Source organism: Eptesicus fuscus, chromosome 6 (genome assembly GCF_027574615.1).
Source record: "Eptesicus fuscus isolate TK198812 chromosome 6, DD_ASM_mEF_20220401, whole genome shotgun sequence".
NCBI classification, from domain to species: domain Eukaryota; kingdom Metazoa; phylum Chordata; class Mammalia; order Chiroptera; family Vespertilionidae; genus Eptesicus; species Eptesicus fuscus.
In genome coordinates, this window is record NC_072478.1 from 107859255 (window position 1) to 107873768 (window position 14514).

Below are 14514 nucleotides of genomic sequence, written 5' to 3' on the forward strand. Positions count from 1 at the left end.
CTGAAAAAGAAGGTCCCCCCCACCCCCACCCCTAAGACACAGTTTTCCGAAGTCCCTTGTGTGTGTGTGTGTGTGTGCACACATGTGTGCGTGTGTGCACACATGTGCAATGTGTGTGCATGTGTGTGAAGTGTATGAAGTGTGCGAACTGCAGTGTGAGTGCGCATGTGCATGTAATGTGTGTGTGAAGTGTGTGTGCATGTGTGAACGTGCAGTGTGTGTGTGCACGCATGTGCATGTGTGCTGACAGGCCCTCCCACCATGAGTGTCCTGGGCAAGTCCGTGTGCTGTTGTCACTGTCCACACCCCTCCCTGCTTTCTCTGTAGGGCCCCAGCTTCACCTGCTGTCCTGTGTGAGTGTGCATGCATGTGCGTGAGTGTGCATGTGTGTGTGCATGTGTGTGTGTGTGTGCATGTGCGTGAGGGTGCATGTGTGTGTGCGTGTGCATGTGTGTGTGCATGTGTGCGTGTGCATGTGTGTGCGGCACGCGAGAGTCTCTGGGTTGAAGAGCTGCAGTCCCTTTTGGCCCGGTGGCTGGCGGCTCGGCCGGCTCAGGACTTGTGCTGGGCCGACACGCCCTTCCAGTAGTCCAGGATGTCGTGCAGGTCCTCGTCCTTGGCGAACTGGACCTTCCTGCGCAGCGCGTGGCCGGCCGCCATGCACTCCTCGCCGTCCTTGCGCCGCCGGCGGCTCAGGCGGAGGCGCTCCCAGATGCCGTGGGCGGCCCGGCAGGTGGCCGTGGCCTCGGGGCTGGAGGCGTAGCGCAGGTGGCGGTACTGCGGCGACAGCTGCGAGTAGGCGGGGTCGCGGGGCCGCGCCCGGGTCAGCGGCTCCAGGATGGATGCCTTGCGGCCGCTCAGGCCCTCGGGGGGCAGGGTCGCGGGCGGCGAGGGCGGCTCCGCGGGGTGGGAGCCGGGGTAGGAGTGCCGGTGCTCGCCGTACGGGCGGCCCTTCTCGGCCTCGGCCCGCAGCACGGCGGCCTCGGGCGTCACCGTGAGGATGGCGTCGGCCGCGGGCGAGCTTTTCTCGATGTACTTGGCCTCGGAGGCCGCGGCCTTGTGCGCACCGGCCGCCTCCGCGCCGAAGGCCCTGGGGCTCCGCGAGGAGCTGCTGGAGGAGGTGCTGGTGCGCGGGGGCCCCGGGCCGCCCTCCGCGCTGTGGTGGCGCTGCGGGCCGTGGCCGAAGGGGTCCTGGTACGCGGGCGACAGGAAGCCGTGCTTGCCGGCCAGCGGCTCCGCCAGCAGCACCAGCTGGGGCTCGGCCGCGGCCTCGGACTTGAGGGCGTCGATGCAGTTGTTGATGATCTGGTTGACCTTGTCCACCTCCTTGGTGATGGTGGAGATCTCGGTCGCCTGCCGGGCCGGCTCCCCCGTGCGCACCTCCATGTAGGTGCCCTTGCTGGCCTTGGGCGTCTCGCTCTCCACCGGCTTGTACGGCTCCACCTCGCCGGCGGCCGCGGGCATGAACGGGAGGCGGGTCGTGGGCTCGGGGCCCAGCAGCGGGCCCTGGGGCGGCGGGGCCAGGCCGGGCACCTCCATCTCCGGCCCGTACCTGAGCTCGAGGATGGTCTTCCTCAGGCCGCCGGCCGCGGCCGCCGTCTGGTGCTTCTCCCCGCGGCGCCGCCGGCGCAGGCAGTAGTAGACGGCGCCCAGCACGAGCACCATCCCGAACAGGCAGCCCAGCACCGTCATGATGTAGTGCGTGGCCGTGGCGGGGCGGGGCGCGGGGCTGGGCGGGCCGGGCGGCGGGGGCAGGCCGAGCGTGAGGCAGGTGTGGTTGTGCAGCAGCCCCGAGCTGGCGGACACCACGCAGTAGGTGTAGTTGGTGAGCGCGGCCAGGTGGGGCAGGTGCACCTCCTGCAGCGGCCGGGTCAGCCGGCGCACGGTGGACGGCCGGCTGTTGTCGAAGCGCTCCAGCGTGTACACACGCGTGAAGGGGCTGGGCAGCTGCACCGTGAGCGTGGCCGAGTCCTGGGTCAGCTGCTTGACCCTGATGAGCGGCCGCGCCTCGGCCCGGGGGGGCAGCGTGGGCAGGGCCGCCGGCGGGGTGGTGCCGTCGCCCGAGAAGCAGTCCTCGGCGGCGCAGGGGGCCTCGCTGGGCTCGGGCGGCGGCGGCGGGGGGCGGCGTGCGGCCGGGCGCCGGGCGGGGCTCGGGCGCCGGGGGGTACTCGGCCGCGTAGGCGCCGTCCGTGCACACGGCCCGCAGGGTGCCGAGGATGCTGCGCTGGCCGTGGCCGCGGCCCAGGAGGAAGTAGCCGGCGTAGGGGGGCGGGGCCTCGCACTGCACGCGGTCGTGGGTCTGCGTGGCGTTGGAGAAGGCGGCCAGCCAGCCCAGGAAGCCCAGCAGCTCGCAGGAGCAGTAGAAGGGGTTGCTGTAGAGCTCGCAGGCCGAGAGCCGGGCCAGGCCGGCGAAGGTGGCGCCGTGCAGCCGCTGGATGCGGTTCATGGACAGGTCGATGTTGACGACGTTGGGGCAGCCGGCGAAGGCGCCGGGCGTGACCACCTCGATGCGGTTGGCCTGCAGGTACAGGTACTCCAGCCGGCCCAGCCCGCGCAGCGCCCCCTCCGTCAGGTTGCGCAGCCGGTTGTAGCCGAGCTGCAGCACCTGCAGGTTGAACTGGCCGGCGAAGGCGCCGTCCTCGATGTAGGCGATCTCGTTCTTGGTGAGGTTGAGGTACGTGAGGTTGCCGAAGCGGCTGAGCGCGGCCTGCTGCACGCCGTGGATGCGGTTCTCGTTGAGCCGCAGGTCCACCACGGTGCTGTTGATGTGCTGCGGGATGGCCTCGTACGGCGGCTGGTTCTGGCTGCAGATCGCCAGCCACACGAAGCCCTTGTCGCCCTCGATCAGCCAGCAGTCGCCGCGCGCCAGGCCGCCCGCGTGCAGCAGGGTGGTGGCCGCCAGGCACGCCCACGCCCACAGCGCGCCCCACCGGCGGCGGGCCATGGGGACGGCGCGCGGGAGGCCCCGCTCCGCCCGCCCAGGGGGACCGGGTGGGGCCGGGCAGCAGCCCGGGAGGGGGGCGGGGAGGGAAGGGGCCCGCGCTCAGGCGCGTCCTGTCCCGGGCCGCATGGTCGCGCGCGGAGGGCGGGGAGGGGCGCCCCCGTCACGGCCGGCCACCTCGCGTCGTCCGCCGGCCGCGTCCCGTCGTCACCATGGCCTCCTTCCCCGTCCGCCTGGGCGTCCGCAGCGGGCCCTGCAGCAAGAACGGGGCGAGGAGAGAGGGGTCAGGAGCGGCCGGCACCCCACGCGCCTGCGTCCAGCCCGCTGAGCCCGCCAAGTCTGACGGCACCGGCGCATGAGGGACAGGGCTGCGCCGCTCCACCCGCCCTGGGACGGGCTCCTGCCGCCGAGGCCACCTGACGGCCACCTGCAGGGGTGCTCCGAGCTGGCAGGGCGCACCGGACAGCCAGGCGCTGGTCCCAGGCCCGCCCCCCCCCCGACCCCCTGAGCACGGGCCTCCACGTCACCTCTGCCCCCTCCCCTCCCCCCGGTGCCGCGTGTCAGCGGGGACGGGACTGTGGACAGGGCGGCGGGGGCTGCAGGCAGCAGGGGGGGGGGACGTGGCCCCGGGGACCCTCTGCGGGACCGCCCCGCCCGCGCTGCCTCCAGGACAGAGGAGTCGTGCGTCTCGTTAATATTGGCGTTTGCCGCGGCCTCGGGCCTGGGGCCTGGCGGGCGGCCAGCTGAGCGCGGTCCCATGATGGCGAGTCTGCGAGCAGCCCGCAGGGCGGCGTAGATCAGGAGGAAAAGTGGGAGGTGGGACGGGTGTTCCCCGAAAACTTGAGGAAGGACGGTTCGATCGGCTCCCGGGGAGAGCCTGTTTCCGACTTAAAGAGAAGGGGGGGCGCTGTGGGGAGCCCCTGGGCCAGTCCCTGTTGCTGTGTGACCCTCAGCCAGGAGGCCTCTCCGGGCCCCATGGGAAATGGCTCTGGGCAGCCGGGTCCCCCATGGCCTGGCTACGTCCTGTGGGGGGCTCAGACCTCACCCCACAGTGCCTGTCACCCCCAGCACGGCCACCCGAGACGACAGCCTGGCGATGCTGGGATGTATGCCCCCCGGGGCTCCTGAGGCCACAGCTGGGGGGCTGGTGGGGGGCTGGTGTTGGGGGGGGGGGGTCGGCCAGAGCTGGTGAGAGGCTGGCTCCGGCCCCAGCCTCCGGGAGGCGGGCGGGGGGGACGCAGGCCCAGGAAGTGTGGGCCTCAGCAGGGCTGATCCTAATCACCTCTAATCTCTTGCTCAAAATAACCCAAAGTCAACCCGAGGAGGATTACAGCCCAAAGAGCCCTTATCAGGAGCGCGGGAGGAGGGGGGGCCCGCTCCCAGGGCAGGGCTGAGCACACTCCTGCTCCCACACTCCACACGGGTGTGATCAGCCCGCACACGCCACACGCGTGTCGGGACCTCCATGGCGTGTGTTGCGTGTGAATGCAGCTCCGTCTGAACTCGGGGTGGGGGGCAGTGTGGCCGTGCACAGTGGTTCCGGGACACTCTCTCCTCCCGTGCACCCCCAGCCCCCCCCCATTCGGGGGCTGACGTGAGGGAGGCGGGTCCTGGCCCCAGAGCCATGCTTGCTCATCACACACCCCCCTCCCGCGTGAACGTACCCCCTGCTCGTCCTTCGCTCCGGGGTTAACGGCCGCCCCCAGGCTGTGGGCCCAGCGGAGCCTGCGTCCCGTCCACGGGGAACCGCGGCGGCAGGCGGCTGGGTGCTGGCCTCACCTGTGACCGGGAGGCGCCCGCAGCCGTGGTTCCTCACAAGCTGGGCCGCGTTGGGTCGGGCCCAGGGGCTGTCACGGCTCTGGGGGGACACAGCGCCCACGGCCGCAGCACCCCGCCTCACCACACCGCCGGACGCCCCTCCCCCGCCACCTCTGCGCACGGCCCCTCGAGGACCCCCACGACCCCGGAGGACCTGGGTGTGGTCTGGCCCCACGGGAACGCGCGTGTGGCCTCGGTTTCCTCGCCTTTAAATGGGGCCATTCCCGACCTGGCGGGCTGGGCTCGGGGCCGTCGCTGCTGGCCACACCGTCCCCCCGGGCAGTGGGCGTGAGCTGGGGGGACGGCCCTGTCCCCTTGGTCACAGCTGGGGGAGGGGGGAGGGGGAGGGCCCCGCGTCTGGGCCGAGGCTCAGGGGCTGCAGGCGACCCCTCCGCTCATGCCCTCACCTGGCGCCTCCTCCACAGCGCGAGCCTGCGGGGCCGCGGACGGTGGGGCCCCTGGGGACTCGCAGACCGCGGGGGGGGGGGGGTCAGGTGGGTAAAGCGGGAGGCGAGGGAGCTCCAATTCCCACCACCAGGCCCCGCCCCCCCCCCCCCCCCCAGCCAGGTGCTCTTGATTGTGGGACGTCCAGGCCCCGTGTGCCCCCGGCCAGGCCCCCGTGACCTCTGACGACCGCGGGGACGGCGGGACGGCGTGCGTGAGGCTGGTCCCGAGGGCCTGTCACCTCGGCCGCTAACGAAATGAAGAAATACGGTGGATCCGGGCTTTTAAACTTCCTACGGCCGGGTTTGCACAATCGCGCGGCGTGCTGGGACAACGTGTTTGTCTCCTCGATCCCTGAGCCCGAGAGCGCGGGTGGGTCTGGGGACTCCCCGCCGCAGAGGGCGCCGCGGGCCGGGCGCGGGAGCGGGGAGGGTTACAGACCGACAACGGCTCACGTTTACTGCTCGTCCGCCTGGCTCTGCCGCGGGCGCCCAGCCACCTCGGACCCCGGCTGCCGGCCAGAGTGAGTGCCGGCCCTGCCAGGCTCCGCTGTGTGACCTTGGGCAAGTCGCTCAACCTCTCTGAGCCGTTTCCTCTGCCCAACGGGAGCCCCTCCCGGGACGGAGTTGGAGGCTCCGGCTCCCGGCCGGTCCAGGCACGCCCTGCACACACTCACTTCCCGCCGCCGGGTCCTCCGCGGACGGCGAGGGGACGCCGTTCGGGGCGCGCGCTGCGGGTGGACCAGCTGGCTGGACGTCCCAGGGCCCCTCACAGGTCCTCACCACCAGGCCTGCCCCTCCTCCCGGCCGCCCCGTCCATCCGTCCATCCGAGGGGGCTGGCCCGGGTCCCAGGCGGCCGTCCCGCCCTGCTGGCTCAGCAGGGTCCTCGCTCGGGGCCCAGGGTCCGGCCGGGCGGCCCCATTGCCCGCACCACGGCCCCACCCACAGGTGCGGGGAGGTCGCTGAGGGACGGCCGGGCCTGCGTGACCTGGGGCCTCCCCTGCCTCCTGGCGGGGGGAGCAGCGAGTGGGCAGCCGACGTGGCCACTCACAGGGGTGACCTGCTGGACCCCCACACGGAGGCCCCGGGGGCCGGGCATCGGAGTGACCCGGCAGACGGGAAACGGAGGCCGGAAAGGGGCGGGGCTGGCACAGGAGAAAGCCAGGATTTTCCGCAACCGAGGGCCTCGGCCACGGCGTCCCCGTCCACCCCCGCCTGGCCAGCCCGCAGTCCTCCCGCATCTCGGGGCCCTGGAGCCGGAGCCCGAGCCGTGTGCCCCGGGAGGACCCGAGGGGGAGGCTGCCCGGGGTGACGCCGGCCTCCCTCGCCCTCCTCCCGGCGGCGGCTCAGGCTGCGGAGTTAATTAGGACCGAGCGCTGATGGTCTGTTAGGCTTCCGCTGGGCAGCTTCTTAAATTAAAAACGCGAAGCGCCGCGTCGCCGGGGGAGACATCACCGCTGGCAGGGACGCGGAGCGCGGCGGGCGGCCCCAGGGGCGGGGACAATGCGCCACCCTCGCCGGGAACGCGTCACCCTGCCCTCGGGAGCGTCACCGCCAGGCGAGGGTCCCGGTGACCGCGGGCCGCCGGCACGGGGCCGCCCCCTCACCCCGGCAGCGGGAAGTTCTGTCTGTCGTCTGACCCGAGTCTCTCCAGCTGTTGAGAGGGGTGGCGGGTTGGAGACGAGGCAGACGTGTGCTGGTTCGGCGAGTCCTCCTGACCCCTGACCCCGGAGGCCCCAGCTCGGGAGCCCTGCCAGCCTGGCTGGAGGGAGGGTGGGGCCGGACACGGGGACACCCCTGGGACACGCAGACACGGCCCTCCCTGCGCCCCCTCACCCAGACGCGGTGACCCCGCCAGGCCCTGCCTCGCCCCATCCCCTCCTCTCCTGCCGCGATGAACGGGTGAAGTTGGGCCTGGCTTTGGGGCGCAGGCTGTGAGCTAGTGGCTCCCCGCAGAGGAGGTTAAAGGAGAGACAAGGCCGGGCACGGTGCCCTCTGGGGGCAGGAGGCAGAGCCGGGCCGCGCCGTGGGGTGAGCCGTGGGGTGAGGCCGGGCGGCCGCCGGCCAGGACGGGGCTCGGAGACCCGGCGGAGGACAGGCCGGGGGGCCCTGGCGACTTCGTGTGGGGTAACCCTCACCTGAGGGCGTTCCCGTTCTTTTCAGAGCGAGTGGAGGGAGGGAGGGGGAGAGAGAAACATCCGTGTGAGAGACACAGCTGGTTGCCTCCTGTCTGCCCCCAACAGGGGTGGGGAGCGAACCCACACCCAGGCATGTGCCCTTGACGGGGACTCGGACCCGCGACCCTTTGCTGCACGGCCGACCTCCGAGTCCCCAAGCGCAGCAGCTCAGCGTTTCCACGTCACGGCGGACGCGGCGCAGGCCACAGCCGCGGGGACGAGGGTCATCTCATCGCTGCGCTCCCCACGCCCCCCCCCCCCCCCCGCCCGCTCCCACTGCTGTGCAGGTCGGGCTCAGCCCCGGCACCAGGCTCCACCCCCTGCACCCACTTCCCGCCGGAATGCCGACACCTAACGCTCCACCCACCCCAGGCGTGCAGGAGGCAGCCCTCCCGACACCGACCCCACACCCCGTCCCGCCGCGACGCTGCTCCAGCCAGGCCTGGCCCTCCTGCCCGCGGCCCCCGCGCCCCCCGCGCCCGGGAGAGAGGCCACGCGTTCAACAGCCAGCCAGGCCCTGGTGCCCACGGCCCCCCGCCAGGCGGTGATCGCCCTGCACTGCTGGCGTCTCCGCCCCGACACGCACCGCCCGCCCTGCCTAGCGCTCCTCTGTTCAGACTGGGCCCGGCTTCCCTCCCCTCTGAACCCCAACGCGGGCGGCATTGCCCGCTGTGACCCCGCCTGCAGCGTGGGGCTCGCCATCCCACCCCCAGCGCAGGGAGGAAGCGCGCCTGAATCCTGGGGCCGCCCATCCCACCACGTCCCCGGTGAACGGCGCCCTTCACTCGGCCTCCCAGGCGTGTGGCCCCGAGGGAGCCTGTGCCTCGCCCGGCCCCCCCGCCCGGCCCCCCGCGAGCCGTGGGCGCCTCCTCCCGTGAGCTTGTCCCTGGGTATCCGTGGGGCTTCGTGGCCGCCACGTGTGGGGACCGTTCACGCCGTTGTGTTTTCCACCGGCTCGCGGCTGGCACCGTGGACACGCCGACCGGTGTGGGTTCACCTCCGCCCCGGACCTGCCGAGTCTCGGGTTCGGTTCTCTCCTCGGCGGCGCGGGGGCGGAGGGGGGGGGCCACGGTCTCGCAGCAAATGGCTGCCAAGGGCAGTTCTCATTCACCGTGAGGCCGAGGCGTGTCTTACGGCCCCGCCCACCGCTTCTGGGCGGCGCTCACGGGCGCTGTGGGTTTCACATGGAAGTTTTTGAACCGGAATCGTGGGGATCCCACCGTTCAGAAGGACGCCGCGCTGGACGCCGACAGATTTCCTTCCGGAAGCAAGTTCCTCCGGTTCCATTTTAGCTGTCGCTTTACAGCCAGAGCGCGGCCTCCGACGCTTCCCCCGCCTGGGCCGCCTGCCGCGGCGTCCCGGCCCCACTGCGCGCGGGGAACGGGTTTCTCTAACACTGAGCCACCTCCGAATTCTTCCAGAAGCCCGCACCGTCACGGCAGCTCCGCGCTCCGGCGTGCGGTGGGTCTTGGGCTCCTGGTGGCACGCGCTGGGCCCTCCGTGGCGACGTGTTCGGGAAAGCCGTGCAGGCAAGCACCACGCCCGGCTGGGACGGCGACGGGTGCCCGGGACAGGGCAGGAGTGTGACCGCGCCCTGGCCCCTGTGGCTCGGTGGTTACCGCGCCGGCCCTAACCCCTGAGCGCACACCGAAGCGTCTCGGGTCTGCGTCCTGGTCAAGGGCACGTACCTGGGTTGCAGGTTCCACCCCAGGCCCCGGGCAGGTGCACGCAGGAGGCAGCCCATCGACGTGTCTCTCGCACACGGATGTTTCTCTCTCCCCCCCCCCACTTACACGGGAAGACGGACCATGGCCTGTTGCGTGTGCTTTGCCGCCGCGAGACACGAAGGAAGGAAGGTGGGCCCTGAGGGTGCACAGCGGCCTCGGGGAGGGGCTCTCCTCGCGCCCAGGGCGTGGCTGTCGCGAGCAGGGAGCGCGTGGGCTTAGGTTTCGGCTGAAGGGGCAGCTCTTAGGGATTCTTCTGCACACCTTGTGTTTAATGTTTTATCGTTGGTGAAATATTTATCAGAGATTTCTTAAATATTTGAGACACCTTGAATATTTTATAGTAAATTTTTAAATGTTTTGAAAAGGGACGGGCCGCGTGTGCGGCTGAGCTCCCCGTCGCCAGAGGCGTGCGGGAGAGGCCGGGTCCAGGTCCCCGTTGGGGCAGGACCGCGCGTCCGGGTCTGTTCGAAGGGCATGACCCTCTGCCGAGGACCCGGACAGCGGGAGCCCAGGGCGGGGACAGAGGCTGTGAAGGGTGAGAGGCACCCGCCCTGCCCCTGGGGCTGCGGCCACGGCCCCTGATGGTGAGCACAGGCCCCCTGCACAGACGGGAACACCGAGGCCCGGGGCGGGGGAGGCCTCGGATCTCGGGGGCCAGGAGGAGGGCGTGTCCCCTCCCGGCATCGCAGGTCCAGCAGCCGGAGCCGCCGTGGGGCGTCCTGCCCTCCGAGGGCCCCTCCCCCCGGGCCCCTCTGACCTCTCACTGAGAACGGTACGGAGGGGGCTCGGCGGCCGGTGCGCGTGGCCTGGTGCCTGCGAGCGGCTCGGGGAGGGGCTGGATCCCCTCTCGGGAGCCGGCTCTGGCACCTCGGCCCTTCGTCATCCGGTCGACAGGCTGTAAAGCGCTCAGCACGCGCCGGGCACCGTGGCGGGCGAGGCAGGGACCCACGAGGCGCCTGAGGCATCGCGTCAAGAGCGCCTCCCAACTCGGGCCTCTGCCCTCGGGGCCCAGCGAGGGAGCGGTGTTGTCCGTGGGTCACGGCAAGGTCACACGGCAAGGTCGCACGGCAAGGTCGCACGGCAAGGTCACACGGCAAGGTCGCACGGCAAGGTCGCACGGCAAGGTCGCAGCAGAACCAGAAGAGGGCCTCCACCCCACCCCGGGCCTCAGCCTCCGCAGCTGGACCCCGGCCCCTCCCCCACCCGGAGCAGGTGAGCGCGTCTCTCGCCTGCAGACGGAGCTGCCACCTGCTAGACGGCGGCCTGGCTGTCACTGAGCTCCGTGTCACTGCTTCCCCCCGGGAAGCCCGCAGCTGCCCCCGGGCTGAACCAGCCGGACGAGCCGCCGCTCGCTGTCAGCAAGCGTCTGGCTGGACGCGGTTTCAACGCTGCAACGGAGCAGACGACCCGCAAAGTCCTCACTCACAGAGGAAACGGGCTCTGAGCCAGGGCTCCCTCCGGAGGCAGAGGCCCGGCCCCCACGGGCTGTGGGGAGGGAGGGGCTGCTCCCCGCCCAGGGCAGCTCCTAGGGCACTTGAACCTGGACGCCTGCAGGTGGGGAGGGCGCCCGGGTCAGAGGGCGGGACGTGGCGCGGAGGAGGGGCCGCCCTGGAGCTGGGCCCTCTGTGGCAGCAGGAGCCGCGGGGGCCGGGACGGGGAGGACAGGCCTAAGACAGGCCCAGACTCGGCTCCCAAACCCAGCTCGTGGCCTCGGGACGGCACAGGAGCGGGGTCCAGACGGCGGTCGGTGCCCGGTCAACGCGTCACAGATAAACCTCGGGAAGAGCCGACCGCGAGGCCGTCGTGGGCAGCGGGCAGGGGACAGGCTCGGGGCCCACGTTCCCTCCTGACAACAGGAAGGCCTGGCCAGCACCGCCCCTCCCCCGTGCCCCCGCCGCCCGCTTTGCCGAGAAAAGCGTGGGGTTCAACCACCCGGTGGACAGGTCTCTGCCGCGTGCAGCCAAATGGGTCCCTGGCTGACACAGCATAATAAACGCTGAGTAATTTTATTAGAAAGTGCTCTCCGCGTAATTACTGTCAGAGCTGCTGGTTCCGTCGGGAAGGAAGTCCCGCCCGGCTGGCCTGCCCGAGCGCCTGTCCGCTCGCTGCCTCCGTTTTTAATAAAGCCGTCGCAGGCCCTGGCCCGCCCTCCCCGGGGCCGGCCGCGAACCGGAATTTAATAACATTGTTTTCTTTCCACCGAGTTTATTTTTATGATTATGAGTTCTATTTATGGCGGAGGAGGCTTGTTTTCCATTTGTAGCGTGCCATAAAACGTCCCTTTTAAATAAATACGTTTAAGTTTTTAAAAAGTGAATTTAGAGAAAATGGAAAGAACGCAGAGGGAAGGGGGGCCGTGGGCGGCTGCGGCCCAGCCCCCCAGTCAGCTGCCTCGTGCCCCAGGCGAGGGGAGCAGGCCGGCAGGTCAGGGAAGCGCTGCCCCCGCCCACGCCTGCAGGGGGCTGTCCGTCCCGCCGGGGTGGGGGCAGGGGGTGGGCGGCCGGCCCGGCACGGCCCCGGAAGGTGAGGCGTCCGCCGCGGGCAGGGCTGGGAGCTCTCCTGGTAACCGCGCCGCTAACTCAAAGGCCGGCTCCTGCCAGTCCGCCCGGTGAGGCCCGACTTCAAAAGCCGGCCTCGGGGAGCCGCGTGACCTTTTCCTAATTAGCTCGGCTGCTGGCTCTGCGGCCGCCAGCGGACCGGCGGACAGCGGCTCCCGCTCCAGCCACTGCGCCGTCACCCTCGGGCGGGCGGACCTCTGCTCCGGAGCTGGGCGGGCGCCTGCGGAGAGCTGGGGGGACGGGCTGGCCGTGGGCAAGTCACCAGCTCGCACGCCGGCTCTGCGGGGGGAGCATCACCCAGTTCAGAGAAGGAAACCGAGGCCGGGAAGAGGGGGGCCGGGCTCAGCTCCACCAACTCCCAGGCCCCCCTCCCGGCCACGGGTGCCACGGGCGCCACGGGCGCCACGGTGGGGGGCGCCCACAGGCCGGGGGCTCTGTCCCTGGTGCTGAAGGCAGTGCCGGCCGAGGGCTGAGCGGCCCCAGGTCACTGGGGTCGGCAGACCACAGAGCAGGCTCCTCCGCACTCTGCGTCACGCTCAGTAAGAGCAACGTCCAGGGCCCGGCCGCGCGGCTCCTGGGTGAGCGTCGACCTGTGAACCTGGAGGTCAGGGTTCGATTCCCGGTCAGGGCACAGGCCCGGATTGTGGGCTCCATCCCCCGTGGGGGGCGTGCAGGAGGCAGCCAGCCCATGATTCTCTCTCATCCTTGATGTTTCTCTCTCCCCCCGTCTCCCTTCCTCTCTGAAATCCATAAAAAAAAATGTGTATTTTGCCGAAACCGGTTTGGCTCAGTTGATAGAGCGTCAGCCTGGGGACTGGGGGGTCCCAGGTTCGATTCCAGTCAAGGGCATGTACCTTGGTTGCGGGCACATCCCCAGTGGGGGGTGTGCAGGAGGCAGCTGATCGATGTTTCTAACTATCTCTCTCCCTTCCTCTCTGTAAAAAAATCAATAAAAAATATATATTTAAAAAAAAATGTGTATTTTCTTAAGAGCAAGTTCTAGGGACCGGAGGGGAGGGAGGCAGGAAGGGAGCGAGACAGTTCAAGGTGCTGAAGGGCGAAGGCTCCGTCGGGAGGGTCTGGAAAGGAGCGCCAGCCAGCTGTCCCGCCACCTGCCCTCCCAGGTGGGCGCGCAGACACCCACCCACCCAGGCCCCAGGCGCCACTCCGTGTCCGCCGCCTGGCGAGGAGGTGAGGGGAGCAGGCAGCCGGGCTGGGAGCGGGAGGGCGGTGCCGGCCCGTGGGGTGAGGGCCGTGGGGGTCAGGGCTCGGGGCTGAGGCCTGCGGGGTGCAGGATCCTGGGCCGGGAAGGCGGGACCTCGGGAGGAAGGGGAGGAAGCTGAACGGGCACACTGTATACTGAGCGCCTACTGTATGCCGGGAACTCACCCCCACACACACCCCCACTGAGCGCTCGCCTTGGGAGAGGTCACCTCCACTTTACAGGTAAAATCCAGGAGTTGGGGGTCCGTGACCTGCCCGGCACCCGTCTCCCCAGAGGCAGGCGGACTCGGAAGAGGGGGTTCCGGGCAAACACAGGGTGGGAGGGCACAGGGCGCTCGCCAGGAGTCTCCGCCAAAGCCCAGCTCTGCTCGCCTGCGGGTCCCGCTCCGTCACGGCCGTGACAATGGCCTGTGGTCAGCGCCGCCGAGCCCGCCAGCCTGGCCCTCACTGTCCCTGCTCCACCGCAGCCCTGGGCCTGGGGTCCTGTCCATCCCCCGCCGTGTGGCCTCCGTGTGATGCCCACCCAGACGGCCCTGTCCCCTCCACACCGTCTCAGTAATCCGCGCAGAAGCTCCTGGGGACACGCCCATGCGTCAGATAGGGAAACTGAGGCCACAGAAGGGAATGGGTGGCAGTGATGGGCCAGGACCCAGCCCCCAGGCTTCCTGAGGAGGTCGGCTGAAGGTCCTCACGCCCCTCCCTCTTCCTAGACTTGGAGCGCCCCCTAGACGGGGTCTCCAGCACCGCTGAGCAGGGCCTGGCCCACCACAGCGCTCGATAGGACAGCAAAGGGACCGTGGCCTGGCCGCCCGGCCCGCCTCTGCCCGCTGGTTCCCACTGCCCGGCTCCCTCTGCCCTCTGCCCTGTCCCCACGGCGGCCTCCCTCCTGCTCAGGCCTCCCCTCCCAGCCCCCTCCTGAGTGTCACTCTAAGCCACGGGGACGTGCGGGGAGCAGCCGACCGCCAGCAGCAGGTCCTGGAAGGGGGTGTCCCCACGAATCCCGGGGCCGTCAGCCTGGCAGAGCCTCACGCCCTCTCCTCCCCCCGGATGCCCTCCTCCCCCCGGGACGCCCGCCCCCTCCCTGACGGGCTCTCTCCTCCAGCACCCTCCTCCCCCCAGGACGCCTCTGCTCGGCTCCGGAGCCGGACCAGCCTGGCCACGACTCAGGACGGGAGCTGTGACCTTGCCACGCCCAGGCTCACAGGTCATGGTTCCCGCAGCCGCTCGGCGGCCCAACCCCACACGGAGCATCGGTCTGTGCTGAGGACGGTCACGCACCGCCCACCTCACCCTCTTCACTCACCCCACCCCCGTGTCGCACACGGGAAACTGAGGCTCGGAGGGGAGCCCTCCTCCAGGGCTCGGAGCGAGGGGGAGCCGGAGCCGGGTGTGGAAGAGCCGCCGCTGTCTGTGCAGGACCAGCCGCACGTAACCCACCCGCTCGGGCCGGGGAGGGGAGGGGAGGGGGTGCCCAGAGGCAGGGCAGGGTGTCTATGGGACAAGGGGGATTCTGGGAGCAAGGTGTGAGGGGGTCGGTTCACCTTGAGCCCCTGGAGGTCAGCGGTGACCCTCAGGAGGACCTGGGCAGGAGCCGCGTGTCCCCTGCTCCGTCTGCCTGCACCCCC

At 70.4% G+C, this 14514-nt stretch overlaps 1 protein-coding gene across 1 annotated transcript; it reads right to left on the minus strand.

Moving 5' to 3' along the window:
• Positions 1-552: 552 nt before the first annotated feature.
• On the minus strand, positions 553-2944 carry ELFN1 (extracellular leucine rich repeat and fibronectin type III domain containing 1). The gene is given in 2 exon segments (XM_054717054.1): positions 553-2121; positions 2123-2944. Coding segments are annotated over 2 exon segments (2391 nt in total).
• Positions 2945-14514: the final 11570 nt, after the last annotated feature.